Source organism: Centrocercus urophasianus, unplaced genomic scaffold (assembly GCF_019232065.1).
Source record: "Centrocercus urophasianus isolate 14NV4802_14NV808 unplaced genomic scaffold, USGS_Curo_1.0 seq_10, whole genome shotgun sequence".
NCBI classification, from domain to species: domain Eukaryota; kingdom Metazoa; phylum Chordata; class Aves; order Galliformes; family Phasianidae; genus Centrocercus; species Centrocercus urophasianus.
The window spans coordinates 49,074,119-49,096,415 of NW_024884142.1; the positions used below are offsets into that span (position 1 = coordinate 49,074,119).

The 22,297-nt window shown below is 37.0% G+C and overlaps 1 protein-coding gene across 1 annotated transcript in view; it reads left to right on the plus strand.

The window, feature by feature from the left end:
* Positions 1 to 22,297, plus strand: part of PDE7B (phosphodiesterase 7B) — a 164,659-nt gene that overhangs the window by 34,093 nt on the left and 108,269 nt on the right. The window contains exon 3 of the mRNA XM_042818596.1: positions 17,582 to 17,642. Within this exon, the coding sequence (XP_042674530.1) occupies positions 17,582 to 17,642 (61 nt within the window). The remainder of the gene's footprint in view (positions 1 to 17,581; positions 17,643 to 22,297) is intronic.

Consider the following 22,297-nt stretch of genomic DNA (forward strand, 5'->3'; position numbering starts at 1 on the left):
TATAGGAACTGAGTACCCATCTATTGTGCAACAGTTCTTTCTCGTGATTAATAAGCAAACACTCAGGGTTTTTATGTTCTAGTGACCTCTTTTTTTGTTTCCCTCTGAACTATGCATCTGTCCCAGCAAACTCTTCCTTAAACAAATTCCTGGCAGCTTAAAAGTTGCTAGTTGCTAATAAGTCTCTGCTGTTCATAGATCTAATAACTAGTTCTACCTTCTCTTTACCTTAAATAATAACTCTGCATCTGAATCTTCCCAGAGTATGTATTCTTAGAGTATTCTTATTAGCAGAAAAGTATTTGAACTTATTTCCATATGCTAGCAATAACAATTGAGTCTCTTCACACAGTTTTTTCTAAACTTACATAAACTGAGATGTGGCACTTCCAGTTAGCAAGTAGGATATATAATATTAAAAAAATGTTGTGCCACCCTTCTCATAGACTAATGAATCTACTCACCTCTGTCCAAGGATCACAACATGATCCCTTTGTTAGTTGAATCTATCTCTGTTGAGAAACAGAATAGCAGTGTTTCTGTAGAAACAGTGAAAGACATGATAAGAACCTTGCTTTTTCACTGTGAACAATGGTATCTGATGCACTAAGGGCCTCCCATTAAGAGCAGTGGTTCAGCATGTAGCAGGCTGATGCCTTTTACCTTCCCAGTCAACAGACCATTGGCTGTCTGAAGTATGGGTAGGCCTTTCAGAGCATGTGAGGGAATGTCACTTGAACTGGAAAGGATATTAAGTATGAGATGAAATAGGCAGAGCTTTTCTGGAGGTGATTCCATCTTGTCTACTAAGACCTTCGGCTAAAGTCACAGCTAGCTTGTGAGCAAGCTCTAAAAATTTACTTTCAGTATTTCATTCTTCATTGCAACTTCCATCTTTAAAACTGGCTCATCAGATAATTCCTCCTTCCTTTCCATGTTAAGATCCAGAAAACTCCTCTCCTTTGAGGAAGATCCAAGGTCATGTCAGGTTGAAGTGCATTTGTCAGCACACCCTTGGAAGCAGGTAGCGCTTGGCTTACTAAGGTAAACTTCCCCAGAAGTGCATTTTTAAGTAGAGAGGAAAAATTGCTGTTTAAAAAAAAAAAAAAAAAAAAAAAAAAGTTAGGCAGGGGTTTTGATGATAGTGCATTCTAATGCCTAACTGTCAACTGTTCTGCCTTGGGAACTTCTTTGCTTTTGTGATGTGCTGCAGCTTCCTCAAATTGTAAATGTTTTTTCCTTTTTAAAAGGTAAATCATTCAAAGAAACCTCTTAGGTTTGTCTCCAACTGGAAGCTGTAAGGTATTAATGTCATCTTGGTTCAATCTGCATGAAGTCTGTTCTTAAACTACTCTGGTGAAATGCCAGAGCTTAAACAGTGACATTCCGTGAGCAACATCCTCAACTCTAACTTGTGCCTGGAGCTTTAGTCACACCTTCATTAGCTTTAATGCCACTGCTGAGCTCTGCGTATACCACACTGCCTTTGAACAGCGAAGCTGTGGTCTCTATTCAGCCTGAGATGCCACGCGCTTCCTTCCCCTAAGTGGTGATTCATGGAGGACACTGCCTGCATTCTCCAACAGTGAAAACTGAATGTATAAAGTAAGAACTCAGAAAAGGAACTTACTCGTATTTTTGTCAATGTGCATGTTTGCAATCCATTATTTATTTCATTTCCCCACCAATCGATATTCTTCTGGGACAGTTAGCATTCAAAGGAAGCAAGGGGCAGGGTTGAAGGCTGGTGCACTGCATTATTTGCAAATCAACTGTAGTTTTCTCTATGCATATTTTGAATTGTTTGTATTTATAAGCAGTGGTTACATGATGTGCTTATAGAGGGCATACCTCAAAGGGGAGCAGTTATGGGCAGGTAACTTTCTTTGTTACTGTATTTTTATTAACAGCAGACTACTGTCACGATATACTATTTCTGTAACATGCAGTTATATCTTTTCTTTGTTGTGAGCAAACTACAAATATTGATTAATTGCAGAAAAGCTTTCAGGAAGAGTCTTTCATCTTGACTTTAAAAAACAGTACCTGTAGTTAGTAAAAATAAGTATTCAAATGACAGTTATTTTTTCTTTTTTAGTGTATAAGTGGAGTGTATGTGGCAGGTGAGATAATAAACACTAAGGAGAAAGGGAGCTGGAGTTCACAGCAGGTTTTATGGACAGTATTCACAGGATCAAACTAAAATAATACTTGTGTAATTCTCTTGCTTAAGTGATGTGAATTTAGCCTTTTTTCCCCCCCACATTAGCTGCCATTTACAGCTGGCACCATCCTAAACTGTCAGAGGAGTTATAAATCATTGTTTTGTGGCACTTGGCTTCTCTCCGTTTACCCTTACTGTAACCCTCAGTGTAACTCTATGTTGTCTTCCACCTTAAAGGATGGCTCGGGTATACCACTTTTCGACCAGCTAAAACCACCGTGGCTTGCACCACTCTGCAATATAAATGATACAGAGCTAATAGCATTTTGTAAATAGTTAAATGCTGGCAACAGGCTAGCTTATTCAAAGGCTGGTAGAGTCTAATGGCCTAAGTGTGAAATATGCAGAGATTAAAACTATGTGCCTACTCATACTCTCAGGATTCAAAAGCCAGAGATCAGCTTTCCGCACTTCCAGCTATTTTAATACAGTTTAGCCTATGTAAAGAAGTTAAAATGGAGTTTTCAAGTGTATGGTATTATTTTCTGGAGGGAATTTTTAAGGTATCTGATTTTTTTTTTATTATTATTGTTTTTTATTTTTTATTTTTTTCTCTCCCAGCTCTTACTGTTCTCCAGGACTTGCTGCATCTTAAAAGGCACAGATTTTTCTTGCTGGCTTCTTTCAAAGCTGTCAGACAGAAGTGTGCAGTCAGTGGACCATAATGTCCCTCTAAGACTTCCTCTCAAATGTCTGTAACAGTAGCAATATTGTGCCCTGGTAAACAGCTACCATTCATGTTAGATGCCCTGGCTCTCCCCTACTGTTGTGAGCTCATGGTGAATTCCTCTGCACACATGCAGAAGTATCACTTAATAATCACCAGTAAGGATTTTGACAACTCAGGCATTATTTATTTTAACAGCGCTGTTTTCACGTATATTTCTTAAGCAGTCTCCTTGGGAACTAAAACTGTCCAAAGGTGGCACTGGGCTGAAAATTCACAGCACTGTCTTTGTGTACAAACATAGTGTCTACACCAGGACACAGCATGGAACAGAAACAGCAGTAACTCATAAGCTATCTGTAAACAGTAGTTTTACACAAGGGAACTCAGCACAGTTTATACTATGAAATTAATTAATCGCAAGGCTGAGTTCTCTAAATGTCTGCAGTCATAGTGCAAATACTGCCAGAGGAGTGAACAACAGGGCAGGAACCCAAAAGCTTGACTGCCTGTTTGGTCTCCATGTCTGTGCCTGGCTCCCTTCCTGCTTTTCATGTGCCATGCAGTGCTCTGCAAACAGTACTTAGCAAACATTTTGTAGGTGGGCCTCACAACATCTCTGTGAGGTAATTAAACACACAAGCCTCACGTTGCAAATGGGGAAGTTAGCTTTCTTGCCAGGCTTGTAGATAGAAGCAGTCATCCAGTATTTTAAGCAGTTCCAGGCACTGTTTTATGGCTGTTTTTTCATTTAGCAGAAGTAAGGGCTTGATTTTATTCACAGTAATAAACCTTTAGGTGGGCTTGGTCTCACTCTGTTTATCACTGTGATCTGCTTTTAACTGTCGAGAGTTTTTTTTTTTTTTAACTGACACTCTCAGGGTGGTCAGTTTTGTCCCTAAATGGGATCCTGAGGCATGCACTACACATGAAACTACCATCAGCTGTGATAAAGGCAGGCTGCAGTAACCACTCAGCCGCTGACACTTATGGTTTAGTCACAGAAGTCCTGCTCTTTGGTTGTGTCCATACCAATAAATGGAATAGCCCCAAGAAAAATCACTGGGATTTGTCATCTATGTTCTTATGTCTTTAACAATGACTGGCTGCAATTTGGCCAGGGCTAGCCGGCCCTTTTCCAAAGAATTCATACGCTCCCTGATACCTTTAATTTGCTAGCATAGAAAAAGCTTTTCTCTATGAACTGGAAAGATTAGAAAATAGTGGTATTTTACTATAGTTTGTGCATAGAGCAATTTTCTTAATACTTTGTCTCAGATGAAAGCACTGATCAGCTCCTAGAACCCAGCGTAACGACTATATGCGGAAGGATTTATTGTTTGTGAATATTAGAAGTTCGAATGTACTTTCTACAAAAGCGTGAATGTAAATTCCTGTTTTAGGTCTTTAGGTTTACTCTAAATCCTCTCTGAGGACTGAGTCTAATTGGCTGTTCTCCACTTCTTCTGTATGGCAGAGCTGGTGCCATCAGTTCCTTGATTTATTCTTCAAAAGGATGTTTATACGTTATGAACTGAATAATGGAGGCTATAGTTTGATCAGATATTCACGTGTATGTTTGCAGTTCTCTTGTGTACTGGGTAAAACACTTTAATTTCAGTTTAAATTACGTGTGTTTTCAAACCTCACCCAAATAAGTTAGCACTTCCTAATTTGGATGAAGGTCTATATGCCTGATTATTTAAGAGCACTGGAGCCATAGCCGGCTGATATGAAATGGTCAATGGGAAATATTTCTAAGACTTGCTGACTCTCTTTTCTCTGGGAGTAAGACTGTTTTTCTGGCAGCCTTAAAATATTGGTGTTTTGGTACAAGGCTTATCAGTGTTCCTTGTTAGTTTCCTCTGCAGGAGGTGAATTAAGATAGTTCATTTCTTTCTGCCAAGTGATAGATCTTTGTTCTCAAGAGCCCCAGGTGTCAAACATAAGATGTGGGTTGCCAGGATTCAAAACATTGGACAAAACTTTCCTAGGTATAAAAGTCTTGAGAGAGATACTTTTGAGACTGCTGTGCTGTGGCTTGCTCACTACTGATTTTTTTATTTTTAAAAATGCTATGTTAATCCTTTATGTATCTTTCTGGTGGGTGGAGGCACCCATGTCCTGGACGCTTGTGGTGAAGGTCAACAGAGCAGACAAGGTTGTGGTACCTTTTTGTTTGTTTCATGGAAATGTTCAGGAACAAAATTATAAAACATTTATTTTATGTATTGTTTCAACTATTATGCAAAACCAATAAAAGTAAGTTGAAAGAAAACATCAGCATTTCTGATTTTAAATATCAAAGGACAGGAAATTCTTCATCCTTGATTTCCCATTGGGATTACAGCAATTTACTGTTTTGAAATTCCCTGCTTTAGTATGATACAACGTGTGAGGGAAAAGTAGGATGACATTGAGTTTAAGCTCTGTTTGATTCAAGTCAGACCCCTCATAGTTCCAACACCATTATAAGGTGACATCCGTGGACTTCCAAAGATATCACAGCCTAAACACTTCTTGATACTAGATTAACATCCTTTCCATGGGAAAAATACATTTTTTTTAATCTTTTTCCAAGCTTCTGTGTTATTACAGTAGGCTTTTTTAATCCCTTCTATATAGTCAACAGATAAAAATAAACATGTAGTCAAGCAGGATCAACATGTTGAGAAGGAAGGAGACTAAAGGTAGAACTTTTTCCTCATTAGGAAAAACAATATGTGTCATACCAACCAGGCAGGTTGGTATCTTATTTAAAGACAATGCTGTCAGTGAACACTGCCAGAGCACTTAAGTAATAGCTAAGCAACTAATGCCTAGTAGAGGTGAACAGCTTTAAAAGAGAAGCTATGTCATCATAGTTATGATGAATGCCACTGAAGTGTGAGAATGTTTATTTATTTATTTTTTTCAGGGGATGTTTATTGATGATGTTTTACTGGTTATTTAACTTGTTTGTGTTTAAAACAATAAAAGACAGTAGTTTCATTTAATGATGATGATTTAAGAGTAGAGAGAAAAATCACTGTTCTTCTCTTTAGGAAGGCAGAGTTGGGCCTAACTTAGGATCTATGCTGATGGCTATGACCTATCTGCATTTGAGCAATGCTGAGTGTTGTCTATATTAATTCTTTTGGCAATTGCTGACCACAGAACCTAGAGCTTCTAAGCAACATTAGCTCACTGTCAGTGGGCATCCTAGTTCACGTGCAGTACCATTCCCAGTAGCCAAAGAAGGCTGTCTGTCATCTGCAGATCAATTTTACAATGCCTGGAAATTGAGCTACTCAAAGAGCTGATTTGTTTTGTTACTTGAGTTAGTTTTTTTTTTTTTTTCATTTACAGAATCTAATATTGCAATGGGTGTTTCCCAATGGACTGAGAAAGGAGGCCCTCAGTTGAGAAATCCCACACTGCACACACGAAAAACACCAAAAAATCCACACAATAGCTTCGTTATACTTTTCTTGGATGACTTAATCATTGAGATTTTTTTAACTTAAGAGATTTTAATTTGGTGATTATTTTTAAAATTAGAAGCCTTTGGGTTGTTTTGTTTTGTTTTTTAAAACCAGTTCTGATTATTTAGAAACTGACATTTTAGTATGGTGAAGCAGTTCCATGTTTCCCCTTGAATGGAATTACTGAGAAAGCAACTTCATCTCCATACACTTTCATTCTTTCCTACAAATCCAGATAGCATCACTTAACATGAATGTGTCTATATCAAAAACAGAACCGACCACTTGATATGCAATACACACCCTCTTCATAGAATCATGGAATGGCCTGGGTTCAGAAGGGCCTTAAAGATAATCTAGTTTCAACCCCTCTGCTATGGGCAGGGTTTCCAACTGCTAGATGAGGCTGCCTGGAGCCACATGTATTTGCAGGTGTCCTTACAGCTCCTGTTGTTGTCAACGTGTGGTGCTTGTTGGTACTCCAGGAATTTATCCAATGGCTTCCAGATAGGGAGGGAGAAATGGGGAGTAATGAGGAAGTGATCCAGCTTTAGCTGAAGAACCACTTTTGCACCAACAAGGGTTTTTACATCCTCCGTATGTTGGAAATAAACAGACTCTTTTATGCTCATCAATACACTTCATGTATGTGTTGAATTGACTTACATACAGGTTCAAAAGGGAAAACTTGATGACCAACAAGCACAGAGCTGATTTAGTAATTGTAGTGTTAAGTCAATGAGGTATCTTTTAGAAATAAAAACTGTATGGTTTTCCTCATCTAATGTGAAATGTTTTTAAAATATCTCTCTTCAGAGCTGATTATTCAACACTGAGTTGACTCAGGTGAGAGTGCTCATCAGAATGCATGACATGATTAGTTCCTGTATTTACTCATCCATTACTCAACAAGATAAGTGTAGTCATAATGTAAAGAATAGTATACAGAATTAGAGGCAGTGGGAATGTTAATCTCTTTGAATTGGTGACCTTTAACAAGTTTGTGTAATCGGTCCTTTCCTCCACTTCCCACCTGCAGATTATCTAACTGTAAAACTTAGCCTGCCTCACAAGGATTGCTAATTAATGTAGTAAAAATTAATTAACATTAAAAATGAAGTGAAAAATGAAAATAAAATTCACAGACACAAAAAATGTGCCATTTGCAGAAAACTATTAAACCTCATTGTTTGTCTGAGGATGAGATATTTGTGATAAGTGGACAGTTGGACTGGATGGTCTTTGAGGTCTTTTCCAACCTTGGTGATTCTATGATTCTGTGAAGTTCTGCCAGCAGGTTAGCACTGTATGACCAAAAAATAGAAACGCATTGCAGGCACAGTACAAATGTTTTGAACTGCAGAAGTTTAGATCCAAATGCAAATTACCTTGTGTTTTCATATAAACAGGAGGTACTTTAAAATGCTGTTTAATTGGAACCCTGCACATTTCTACTGAAAACCTTGCTTCCACAGAATATCATTTTCACCTAGGCTATTAATTAGTATTGTGTGGTATAAAGTGAGTAGTACATTTTAGTAAAATAAAGTCAGTCGTGATAATGAGATACAACCTTGTTATTTATGCATTATGCAAAATCTCTTGCAAAAGAAACTTTGGAAATTGCTAGGAAAGTCATTTAAACAAAGTATCTAATTTCTACTCTAAAAAATTCATTGTGCACACTTTCTTTTCTAAAATGAGAAGAATGTACCATTTGCAATATATGCAGTCTTATTAGATGAGTGTGGCTTAGTTATATTGCAATATATTGGAAACCATGACTCATTTGTGAAGGATGACAAATGTGTTATGTAAATGTGACAGACATAATAATAATGTATTGGTGTTTTTAAAAGAGAACACTCACTGAGCAGTGCATTCAGATTCAGGCATTGAAAGTGCTTCTGCTCCTTTGTCTCATCACTGCACTTCACAGTTTTTATAGGTACTACTGCTCTTCATGAAGTAGAGCTCACTCAGCAGTCTTTATACCCCCTACAGATTATAACTGTCATTTTTAACTTCATTAAAGTTATATGCAAAAGTGCATAACAAAGTAACGCATGGAAAGTGGAAATGTTATTTTCCCTACTGCTTTGTCATTTCATTAAAGCTGTGAGGAAATAACAGGGTTTATCAGGAAAAAGGTATTCTGTTTATGTTGGAGAATCTGGCATATTGTGCTTGTGTTCTTTGTGAGTTTAAGAGTCACACCATGCAATTTACATTGTACTCTTCCTGACTGCTCAAATAGTCATCATAGCTATGACCAAAACTGTATTGAAAACATATTTTTCATTCCTTCACAAAAATTCTCTAAATCTAGAGCAGTTAAAAAAAAAAAAAAAAAAAAAAAAAAAAAAAAAAAGCCAGACTGGCCTCATGCGCCATGACAAGCCCCTCTATAACCCAACTATCTGGCTATCCCACGGTGAGAGCATTTGAAGTTCTCTGCATCTTTCCTTCTTATTTGCCAGTCCTGTTGCTGTCTTGTAGCAGCTGGGAGAACGCTTCATCTGTTATGCGAATCCAGCTACTAATATTCAGGCTTAACATGAATTTTAGTGTCTGAATGTACCAAATGTTAAAGTCTACAAAATCAACTACACCCTTCTGCCTTTACTTGATTAAAAGTTAGGTATCTAGGCATGAAGTGGGATGAATCAATCTCTTATTTTATGAAGTTAAAAATCATAGGTGAATTCTCTCACGTTAGACTTGAAGTCTACCATAGTTTTAAATACAATACAGGTATTATTTTGGAGTTTTATAGAATGCACATTCCACCAAATCAGAGTTAATTTAGAGAAATAACATTACAAGACAGTCAGTATCTTAGCAATTGTCTGAAAATACATGGGGAGGAATTTTTTTTTCTTGAAGGCTATCATGTAAAAATTGGTAATTCAGAAAAACTTGGGGGAAAAAAAAAAAAAATAGCTCAGAGGAGTTGCTATTCAAGCCCACCTTCTTTTATCATAAATACATAATAACAGTCACACTTAAAAAGCAAAAGGCAAAAGCAAACACATCCAAAAATAAAATCCTTTGACAAGAAAACTACATTGCACTCTGAGTTTTCTCCTGGGTGGGACCAGGTAAAGAACAAATCAAATATGGCAGATATTAGTCACATTACTTATTACACCTACAGCAACAAATTCAGACATATGGGTGATAAGGTTGGTATAAGACATCAAATAGAAATGATACCATGCTTGTAATCAGAAACAAATTGGCTAACACCAAAAATCAAATGCATTGCCTGTTTTTGTGCAGACAGGGATGTTGTGGTAGAAACTGCAGCAGTATTGTTCACCATGTCGGCCTTGGCTACTAGAAGTGAACAGTTTGAGCAAAATAAGGCCAAAGCATAAGATTATTCCCATGACAACAAGCGATTATCAGGTTACCATTTTTTTTCCTTCTGTAGACAAAATACTTTTCTCAGTTATCCCTTAGAAAAGCAGAATCTACTTGAATAAGGAGTAATGGGCAATAGAGCCATCCCACTTCTGCAAAATACGTGTTTTTTTGCAGCATACAACAGAATGACTTATCTCTCTGTGGGGATTTATCTTCAGTAGGTAAATCCACATGAGGGGAAACAACTGCATTCAGTCAAACCCTTTGCTAACACTCCTTTAGCTTCTGTAAGTAACAGGTGTTGTCTCTTAGCAGTGTATGAAAGAAGGGTAACTGTTTCCCTTTCTTTGTTACCATTACAAAGAGACATTCTATGAAATTAACTTCTACTCTGTCTTTCATTAATTACTGTCTTTCTTATACAGTGTCCCTTACTGTATATTGTATTATTCAAAGTGTGAGGCATGTGATCTTTTGTAAAAATACAGTTCTTCCTAATCAACTCTAAAATATTTTCATGTTATTTAGTGATGGAAACTTAAGGAAAAAAAAAAAAAAAAAAGTGTGGCAGATGAAGTGTTTGCAGTAGGGTGACACAAGATGTATTTTGTCCTCCGATACGCTCAGGACTTTATCTTGATTATACGATGAATGAAACTACCTAATACCATTACAGATTTTTTTAGGAGGAAGTTTCTCAATCAGAAGGTGGTGACACACTGGAACAGTTGCCCAAGGAGGTTGTGGATGCCCCATCCCTGGAGGCATTCAAGGCTGGGCTGGATGTGGCTCTGGGCAGCCCGGTCCAGTGGTTAGCAACCGTGCACGTAGCAGGTGGGTTGAAACTAGATGATCATTGTGGTCCTTTTCAACCCAGGCCATTATGATTCTATGATTTGTTTGAATACTTTTTCACAAAACACAATTATGTCAGCCACAGATAATTACAAATTATGTTGGCTTTATTTTCTCCAAACTCAACAAAATCTATTAGAGCAGACCTAGGGAACATTTTCTTTCTTTGGAGTCATTTGTTGTTGTTTGTTTGTTTTTTACAGTTGTTTCTGCAGTCTGAAACAAGTTATTTTAGAATGAAATACCTTTACAATTTTTGTGTGTGAAATCAAGATGCATATCCTATTATAGGCTTCAAATGATGAGCTTACCAGAAGTAAAAGAAGATTCTTCCTTTCAGGAGCTTTGTCATTTTCTTTTGCCATCTCAAAAATTGATACAGCTGCAGTCCTGTCCGAAAGCTATTATAACCAAATTTTTTTGAGAGATGAGAGAAAAGAGACACTTTGTGCAGTAATAGCAGAAGTACAACAAACTTGGATAGATACACATGGACTGTACTGCTTCAGGCCAAAGCGGTGTGCAGTAACACAAATGAGATACCAGGAGAAATACTTTATTGTTATCTGTCTTGAAGTACTCTCTTTTAACTCCTCCAATTAGACTTCCAGTAGACTTTCCACATTCCATTGGTTCTGGGGAACCAAGACAGCACAGCTCTTGAGAAACATAGCACCATTCACAAGCATTCAGGAAGACAGTCTTATTTAGGTGTTAGGTGGGAGGAACATGATACCCACGTTGGGTTGCCATTTCTGAGATTGTGCTTTTATGTGCAAAGAATACAGCGTGCAGTGGGCATATGCAAATAAGCAGATGTAAAGTTTATTCCGTGTTGCTGTGAATAACCTGAGGAGAAACTTTGAGCAGCTCATTCTCTCACAGACATTTGAATTGCTTCTTGGAAAGAGTGTTTAGTTAGTATTTCTGAGTCTTTGACCCTTCCTTTCATCCAGTAAATCAGTGGGAAAAATATAAGAAATACATGTGGTTGAGTTGGAGAAATCTAATTCCATATTTTCTTCCCATTAAATAGTTCAGTAGAAATTGAAAACTGAAGTGGCAGTGACCATAAAAAGCAGGTAGAAGACAAGCCTGGCTCTGCAATTCGTAGGAGAAGGAAAGGTTATTATGTGGTCCAGAAAATGTTTAGAAATAGAGAACTTTGATGTTTCACATCAGAGCAACAATAAATAGAGACAACTAACTCGCCTTTTGCCTAGTATTGGTATTTTCCACCTCATCTTCCCACACACTTAGAATGGTTTTTGTGGTGGGAGAATCCATTATATAATCTACAGATGTTCTACATTCTTTAAAATGTAAACTTAAAAATGAACAATAATAGAACATCATCTCACGAGGGCAAAAAATTAGTCTGTACTTTAATGTTTCTTGGATGTTGGCACCCCCCCCCTCAAGAGGCCTACAAGTTCTGCCTTGCCTGCTAATGCACACTCAGCTGTGTCTTACTCATGAAAACCCAGCATTGTTATTTGCTAATAATTCTGGATTTGGCTCACATTGCCTGTGTTATAAACATTTAGAAACATGGATGGCATATTGAAACACTGACAGATTCTCAGGAGGGTCAGGGCTACTGGCACCTCTATAATGAAGTCACACGCTGTTAAACACTTTTTCCCTGAACCAAAAAAGAAAACAAAGCAGTTAAACTGCTAGACCATTTTCCAGCACCATTAATCCATTTCAAACCACTCCTAACCATAGTAAATCACAGGTTTGTGAGAAAATGAACTGCCTAAGGGTTCACCTCAGGCTATTTAGCTGACAAACAAGTTGCTGACTATTGGCAACAATGGGTGGTTGGGAATTACTGCTCAATTTGATTGTAATTACTTATTTTGCTCTGTCCTCTTTGCACTACTTGAGGGTCTACATCATGGCAAACTCCAGAACAAAATACATCACCAAGGTGTTGCTGGAGATTGACACTGAAAGTACTGAAAGGTTATTTAAGCAATCCGTTTTACTTCCTGGAGAAAGTGAGTGAAACCTCTTTGGCTGGGAAAGCATAGAAAGGGAAGAACTCTCTAAACAAGTTTGCTCTGATGTGGCCGTTTTACTCTGTAGAAATTCATCCACGTGTTAAAACATCCAGAATTTTCAGTTTAGCTGTGCCTCAATTCTAATACAAAGTAGGGGAGCTAGAACTTTACCCATGAAATACGGTATGTTAATAAGAATAACATAGCAATATGATGAATCCATAGGGCAGCAAATGTGCTATTCTGGCTGTTGATCTGGTTTGAATCAGATCATACTGGCTATTGTCAGTATGTTGTGATTATATCACACTTTTAAATGTTCTTTTCACAGTCTAATGGAAGACTTGCTAAATTCAGGTCTACATTTCCAGTTAAATTCAAAATTTCACCTGTAATCATTATGGGAACTGTTAATAAGCCCCAAAGAGGTAATATGTAAACAATTATAGTCGTTTTTATCAATTGTGGTCAATTTAGTCGGCTAAAATGTTCTAGTGTTATTTGCTGCCAATATTAATGTCTATCCATGCAATTCTCTAGTTGTATTCATTTTACACATTTTAATTGAAAAAATTCAGAGATGAAAATTCAAGATCATGTGAACAAGGTGTATTTGTGCAATCATCCAATAGTGAGAAAATTGATAAAATGTGGGCCTGTTAAATTTTAATAAAGGTATGATGTACAGAAAACTATTTTTTGTTTCTAAACAAGAAAAAAACATGACTTCACTTTTTGACTTAGGCCAAAAAAGATAATGTTTAAGGATACAGCAAAATTCAGAAGTATTCAAGTACGTGTCAGGAAAGTGCAGAGTACTGGTATGGAATTTCCTTGTTATACTTAAACATTGTTTTAATCTCTACCAGATAGCATCACAAGGCTTTATTCTGTGGAGGGGTAACTGTGGAAAGGCTACAAGCAGGATAGATGTTAGCCTACTGTGGTATATTCTATACTTTCTCTTGCCTCTGTCAGAGAGGGGGCACTGAACTGAAAATACTGCAAGTTTAATAAGACATTGGAATTCTTTCAGTTCCTACAGTGCATCAGCACTCAAAATGAATCCAATGTAGATCTCCCAGGCAGCCTGAAGCTGAAGAGCGTGTGGCCTGACTCCTGTTGACATATTGCCCTTAAATTTCAGCAAACAGTTGTTATTATAAAAGATTACAAAGATTTAAAAAGTGCTGTGGCTTTCCACGCTAATAGATGTTCCATCTCTACATCATTGGGTAGTAAGAACGATTCTTTTGCATACTAGAGGAATTTATTCAAGTACTTTTTAAAGGTGTAGGGGAAAGGAATTCAATAGAAAACAAATTTATATAGAAGTAGCTTTCTTTTTCTTTTCTTTGAGATAATCCAGCTTTTCATAGAAACACAGAAGCTGTTTGCCCTGTCTTATTTTTGTTACTCAGTCGTGTTTGTGCATTTTAATTCTGATTTCTAAAGAAATAAGGAATTATACAAGGTATTCAGAAAAGGAAGAAAAAGTTATTTTACTAAGTAATGTTGTTTTGTAGACTATTACTTCTACTCTTTGTAAGAACAAACCACATTAACTTAAGGTTACTTTAAAAACAAAGAAATCAAAGGGATTCTTGAAAGATATTGAGCTTGAAATCAATGTCCGATTAATATCTCTGCTATTTACAGATATAATAATCCCTATCATTTGCAAAAAGATTACCCCCCTATTACTGTCATGTTTAGCTGATGATGTATATTAAGTAGTTCATCATATTATATTGTAATATAGGAAGAGAGACATACTGAACACCATACTCAAGACACGAAAAACAGAGTGGAGTAAAGAAGCCTATAAACCTTGTTCCTGCTTGGATAACCTTTTAACTAACCAAGCTGGCTTTTCAAACTTGGTTGTCTGTGGCTTAAAAGTTTAAATCCTATTTTAAAGAGTGAAATCTTATAATTCAAGTAAGGTTCAAATACAGTCAGGACTATGAATCCATCCCCATCAGAGATTTCAAGAAATGAACTTCAGAGGCTGCTCTCCTGTTCGAGGTTATTCATCTTCCCAAGTGGGTAACATATTTGGTGTTAACATCTCACCATTGATACCCTTGCCTCTTCAAATTGGGTACAGAAAACTAGCCAATCTTTAGAAGGGATATCATGTTTCTCTCTGCTTCCCCTAACAGACATACAGATTATCTACACACATGCAGTAAGTCTGCTGTGTACAGCAGATAAATCCAGAGTGATTCCTCCTTTATGTCTCAGTGGAAATCAAAAGCAGAATAACTAGCAGCTAAGGTCAAAGTCCTGCTCCTACCCTCAAATGTATCCATTACTGATTATGTAGAAAATTCAGAAACTTGCAGGAGAGAATGAACAGCTACTTTGGTCCTAGTTTGGAAATGGATACAGAGCTGAGAAACTCTTGCCTCATTGTCTCTTGGTACAACCCCCAGAACCCAAGCAGGTGGAACAAACCAACCCAGAAAGGGAAGTGAACTTGGCCAGGAAGAATCTTAACCAGCCCTGGCAGGAATTCATAGTAGTGGTGACACAGTCTCAGTTTAATTCTGAAAATTAAATCCTGAAGTCATTCCTTACCTCTTGTTCATGGAAAACATTAGCTAGCAACAAAAATGTCCAAACTATTATTTGAAAGACCAAAAATGAGCCCCTACTGCGATTCTGTGCTACTTTACACATCCAGAATCCAACCAAATCTTTTTCGTATCTTCTAAGCCGTTCAGAAATAGCCTATTTTTCATCCTGTTTATGTATTTCTGAGCAATCCCTGACATCAGAAATAACACATTTGATCCAAAAGTAATGCCTCCAATGTGATTATGTTGGTTGATAACATCGGAGGCAGATGTTGATGGTATGGCAGTGGAGACTGGACTTTCCCACTAATGTCCGATTACATGTTGTTGCTGTGTGACAGATGGCAGTAGGGGGGCAGTGTGACAGAATGGCATCTGACATGGAAACGTATATGAGCATGCATGCTCTTGTTCATCACTGGTGAAAATACATACTTAATGGTGGTGTCTGTGTTGAAAAATAAAGTTTTATAGCTGAGAATGTGCTCAGTCAAACAGTGTTATTGTGCTTTTTTTGTATGTTGCAGTTTCCATGGAAATAAATAGGAGGCATTACCTTCAGAAAAACCTCTGTAAAATTGCTGCAGAAGAAAAAGCTCAGATAGAGCTGTTGTGAACATGAAAAATCTCCTAGGGTGGCTGTTCTTCAGCCAGTTCTGTGGATTTCAGGGATTTTAGGGAAATCCAGATAAGCCTGTGAACTTACGTATAGTTATCTGAATCTTAACTTGCAAAATTTTCACAGTTCATTATCATAATGAATCCTGTCGGATGATAGTGGACTCTGTAAAACATTAGCTGCTTTCCCAGTTTCATAATGCTAGGGCTAATAACTATTGTTAGATATTGTAACCCACCATTTGCCTGCCTGAAATGTGATATTTATGTGAATACATCTGAAACATACAATATGTCTGAGGAACTAAATCAAAACTAACCAGGAGTTTACAAAGAGCAGCTTAAATTCAGGGCTGAGTGGGGCAGTGAATTTTAAAGTGATTTCTTAAATCTGTATTTGTCTAAAATACTGATGGTCATGAAGATGACAGTGGGAGACTTGTGTGGAAAGAAGCCCATGATTTAATATTCTCCCTCGAAGAATAAAAAACAAATTTTTTTTTTTCCTCAGAGAGAAATGATGTAAGAGCAATTGTAAATCAACTTCAAAATACTGGATGCTGTTTCTCCTTTTACAGTCTTTCACAAGTATGTGCTCCCACCTGGGAAGGTTAATACCGGCATCTGTTTACTCTTTTTAGAGATACTGATATATGAAGAGACTGTGTGTGGGTGGTGGCTTTTGTTTATTTGTTTGTATTCATTTCAGTATGAAGGAGGTAAATTTAAAAAATAGTGAGTTCCAAATGTGTTATTCATTTATAAAACTGTTGCAGTGTTTTATTTTCTTTGAAGCTCCAAGGTTTTTACTTGCCTGATTCTTTGCAGTTTTGAAATGTTTGCTTTAAGTTTCACTTCTTCTTTTTCTCTTTAAAAAAAAAAAAAAAAATGACAGGAGTAACCATTTTGGATTCTAATGTAAAAGAGAAAGATGTAGGTGAAGAAAAAGAGAAACTGTATAAAAATTAGAGGAGAGGAAGAAAGAGAAGGATAAATTAATAGCTCTCAGTGATTTTCCCAGCATTGCATGATGATGCTTTTATTCCCACTTGATCATAGGCAGAAACAACAACACCAAAATGTAGATTATGAAGCATGGACCATTTTTACTTATTTAATATGAGGCTATCCTTAAGAAGGGCCTCCTTACTGAGGGCTTTGAGTGTAGTAATTAAAAATGAATCTTTTTTGTAGTGCCTGAAGCAACCACTCCTGTAGTGAGTGGGATCTCTACACTGGCTTTAATCAAAGCTAGATCAGACCCTTGAGCCACACCGATTATGTTTCTACTGGCAGCTAAACTGACATGACTGTCTGCATAAACGACTCAAATGATGCCTCATCCTTGAAAATAACCAAACACTATGTATCCGAATCTTAAGTCTATTGATGTTCTTTCATTGGATTACTATAGTGACTGAACATCAGCCACTATAAATGAGGCAGTAAATGAGGCCTCCTGTATTCTTGGTTCAGTACTAACAAATAGGAACATGGATGAGGTAGTTGTTCAAGCTATAGGTATGGTAATAAATAGGGCATGGTGAATGTCCTGAACATGTTGTTGACCTACCCTTATAACGTCTATTTTTCCTTGAGCTTTGGCTACTTGCAATTCTTCTGATTTTGATATTTTATCAGCACTCATCTGAGCATTTCTTGTGCCAAACATAAACATAGAACGAGGGGATCAGAGATCCCCTGTAAAAGGATGAAGACAGGGATAGTATCAAAGAGGATTTAATTAAATGTAAATACATATTAACTAATTTTTGACTGAATTTTTTTTCCAGAGGTGCGGAGAAATCTCATTTGATAGTCCTGACCAGAATGCCAAATGTGTTCGCATGCTAGGTAAGAGTCTTTTCTCCTTTTGGTAATAAGAATTCTGTGGAAGTAAGTTTAATTGGAGATTCCTTCTCAAAGGTACATGATAAGTACTGTGGTGATTCACACTGGCATTTATATAGCTCATCCGTATGTGGTCCTCATTAATTTATTCTTTACAGCGAATTTTCCATTACTTAAAGTACATATATTCCAGTAGTGCCCAATTATGGAGATTAAAATACAGCTGTACCAACACTGTAATTGTAACCTTTGATGTACTCAATTCCAGAACTCATAATTAAAAACCTAAAAATCTCTGTAATTGAGCCAGATTTTTGAAATCACCCTAGGGAAAATGTGAACTTTTGTAGACTGCATATCTTTAATATGAAGGACAGGTTTATGCTTTGAAAAAGAGTATTAATTTAACAAATATTTATCTGAAGCCCCTAGGACAGGGGACAGGCCTTAATCAAAATTCTCACCATTGTGATTCTACGGATTTGCACTGGTGTAGCACTTTGCCCCTCATTTGGGGGGGGGGGAGGGGAGAAGTGGTACATTAAAGCATTGCATCTAAAAACACAATGACTGAAAAAGTCACAATTATAAAAACTGCAACTGGTAATGTCTAGGAATGTAATTCCCATCTGGGTGCATGGCTGTGTTCTGTAATAACAGATTATGTGGTTTGTTGTTTATATTCATTAAATCCTATTGTCACAATAGGCTGTAATTGCTGCAGAGGAAATCTGTCATGCTTATAATGCACAGATCCCAATAGATGAACTGACACAGTGGACCATAATGACCTGTTACAACAATGATCTGTGGTTAGAGGTTCTTAATGGCACAAGCTGACAGAAAAGATACTTTTGTGATCCCTTATCGTGCCAATTATAATATACAGCTTAAATACTGTGGAGTGCAGAATAGTTTCTAGGAGGTTACATTCTAAGGAGGTTATATCCATGCAAATGTTATTAATCACTAGAAGGAAAGAAAAAAGAAGGAAAAAAAAGAGGAAATTAAGAAGCTGTATTACCTAAAGGTGAAAGTTTTCTGCATGAGTTTCTTGTCATTTGTTTTGGCATTTTTATAACTACACATATTGTAGTTAGGCATCATCCTTAGTGCAAATGATTCTTTAGGAGCAGCAAACAGAAGATGTTGTTTCCATTAGCTATATTCATATCTATCTTGACTAGCATGTGCACATGCAAGAATTTATTCTTTGCTGTAAAGAAACTGCTAGGAATGTAAAAATGACTCTACGGTGTCTTGTCAAAGGTGTGACTTGTCCAGGGACTTTTCCAGAGATGGTATCTCTTCTGTTTTAAAGGATCTCTCCAGTCATTAGTGTGCATCAGTGTCTCTAAAAAGTTAAGGACTTAGTATCCTATATAATATAGGGTATTATGTTTCATCCCAGGGTATCTCAAATCATGTACAGTGCTGAGGTTATTCTAAGTGCAGTAGTATACTGTACAACTGGCTTTATAAGTGGTATGGGAAACAGAACTTTCATTGCGTGTTTGCTCTGAGGGCAGCTACTAGAGACCAACTTCACTGTCTTGATTTATCCATGAAACGCTTGTGCTTCTGGTAGGGCCACAGAGCCGTAAGACCACTCCATACTTGCATCTCCGTGGTATCAAGCAGCATGCTAGAATGATACTAGCTAATTTTGTCAGAAAAGATCTGTATCTGGGTTATGCTACTGGCTCTGGGTTTGCTTTAAATTTAAAGATTTTTGGAACAACATTAGGCTACTATGTACTAGGCTACTATGATTCCAAATTCCTTGAAATTATGGATTGACATGGATTATGAGGATGAGGTTCTCTTTACTTAAAGTTTGAGAAAAAGAGGTTTGCAGTGAAAATCTTATTCTATTCCTATCTTCCCCACTGCAAAACAGGAAACAATAAAGAAATGCTGAAATGCTTGCAATGGCTACAGTGAAAGTAGGTGATTTTACAATGGACAGACTTGATATTGCTTCACCCGAGATTAAGACCTATTGATTCTTATCACTTTGTCTCCTCTTTTAGCACTACAGTGATGGATACTTCTTATCCATGTGTAAAAAATTACTTGAACAAATAAATTTGTTACTTTAATGTGCTTCCTGAGGGTATAGTAGGTAACAACTATATTTCTGCCCAGGATATTCTTATTATCAGTGTAATTTCATGTACTCCAGTTTTTACAGAATATGATGCATTCCACCTTACATTTTATATTTCATTTGTTTATTTTCATTTTGTATGTTGCACTATTTAAAATAATAGAACTTCTGTGACTGTTGCAGAAGATGATCAGTGGCCCACATTAGCCTTTTGAAGACCAGTATTCTAACCCTAAATCTGTCACAAATTACATAGATTTCTTGCTTGTAACGTTGGCTAAATCTTTAAATGTTGTCATATGTTCATTGTCCTTTGAAAAAGAGAGAAGTGCATCTTTCAGTTGTGGGAGGGTAGTTGGGCACTACAATAGGTTCCCCAGGGCAATGGTCACAGCATCAAACCTGGCAGAGTTTGAAAAGCATTTGGACAGTGCTCTCAGGCACAGGGTTTGAAATTTTGGGTGGTTCTGTATGTAGCAGGGATTTGGACTTAATGATTCTGATGGGTTCCTTCCAACTTAGGATATTCTGTGATAGTGTGAAATTTATGAATACAGTGGGAAGCTGAGGTACTGTTGTAATCCAGTTCATAAGAATATTGCACTGTCAGTACAACTGTGCTGTCAGAAATTTTTCTTGAAGCTCCAAGTCTATCTGAAGTCACTGGTAGCTCACTGGCATTTCTAATGCAGTGTAGAAAATCTACAGTATTCTGCCAGAATTGGAGCTGTTATCAAAGTTAGTGAGGGCATTCAACTATGACAAAATTGAGAGATAATGAACTGGATGTGAAAAATATTTGGCATTATGTTGCATTCTGGAAATGAGAACCCTGGCCTCTCCATGCCCTTTACTTATAATGATACTGATTTTAAAAAATAAAAATAAGAAAGAGGTAGTTAACAAAAAAAAGTGAGAAAAAATCAGGATAGCAGGGTACTCTCCATGTTCTTATTATCTATGAATATGAAAGAAGATAGAAGGGGACAAACTCTTCAGTGGGATCTGTTGCGATAAGTCAAGGGGAAATGGTTTCAAACTAAAAGAGGGGAAATTTAGACTGGATATAAGGAAGAAGTTCTTTACAATAAGAGTGGTGAGGCACTGAAACGGTTGCCCAGGGAGGTGGTGGATGCCTCATCCTTGGAACATTCTATATCTGGCTGGAGGGGATTCTGAGCAACCTGATTTAGCTGTAGGTGTCCCTGTACATTGCAGGGGAGTTGGACCGGACAACTTTTAAAGGTCCCTTCTAACCCAAACAGTTCAATAATGATTCTGTGATTCTCTGGTGAGCAGAAAAAGAACTATTCCTCATCCTGGAGGGCCCAATGGTATTTTCAATGGCACAACCTACGGGTAATTTTTCCATTATGTAGACAAGCATACTCTGGGCTCAGACACGATCCAATGTTGTATCATGCAGAGATAATTGGGTCAGTTTGTGAAAATTGCTGGTTTGATGCCTAAGCTAATTAACTCTGCAGAGAAAAATTTCATCCTAGCTTGGAAGAATCTGAAGTTAAGGCAATTTAACCAGTTCTTGCATCTTAACTAGTTCATCTGAAGTTAAATCAGTAACCTCTGCATGACAGAGCACCCAATTTTATGAATTCATCCTGGAAGGAATAACATTCTTATATCACTCTCTAGGATTGGTACAGAAGGTAATTGCTAGTTCTGAAATATTTAGAATGGTAAAACTTACATTGCTGTGCCTATGTGAAACTTACAGTGCTCATAGTAATTTTGTGTTTTGCTCTGAGTCTTATTGTACACTATCATTTAAGCATTGCTCTAATGCTTACTTATTTTAATATGGTCTGAAAACATAGGAAACACAGCGTGTACTCCAGAAATGATCTTTGGGAAAGATTATCTTAAAAGGGAAATTCAACATCTGAGAGATAGGTGTTACTGTTAAGTTGCCTGGCTTTCTAACCTTGGGATTCATAGTCTGCAGAAGTAGTCAGCTAATATGTTTTCCTGCAAAGCATAAAGTTTTTTTTTCTCCATCCATCTATTATGGTAAAGAAATAAAAATTTTGACCACATGGCTCTCCTAAAGCATAGCGGTCACCTCACTCATGTCAATTTGTTATTGATATATGGCATTACCTTGACTCAGTAAGTAATTTCTTTTACTACTCATATTTGCATTTTGCATAAATGTCTGCTGAATAGAAGAGAAACTTGAGTGTATAAGCAAATAGCAGCTTATCTCAGATAGATACAATTACCCCTATATTTGCAGTATAGAAAGTAAATAGGTGCACTCATAACACATGCAAAAATTTTATCATCTCATCAGTTTTAATCCATTCAGCCTTCCTCATAATAATGGAGAAAAGAGGAAGGAGGATAAAAGCATAATGAGTATGTTATTCTAGTGAGCAGTCTCTCACTAGATCTCACTCTCACTGTCAGATTTGGTCTTTACTCCTTACTGGGTAGATTTTGAAGAGGTTGTGTATCAGTTAACTCTCCCGTCTGCAGCAGTTTTTCTCGGGGAAATGTGAATTTCTCTCCTTAAGGAGCTAGGTATTAA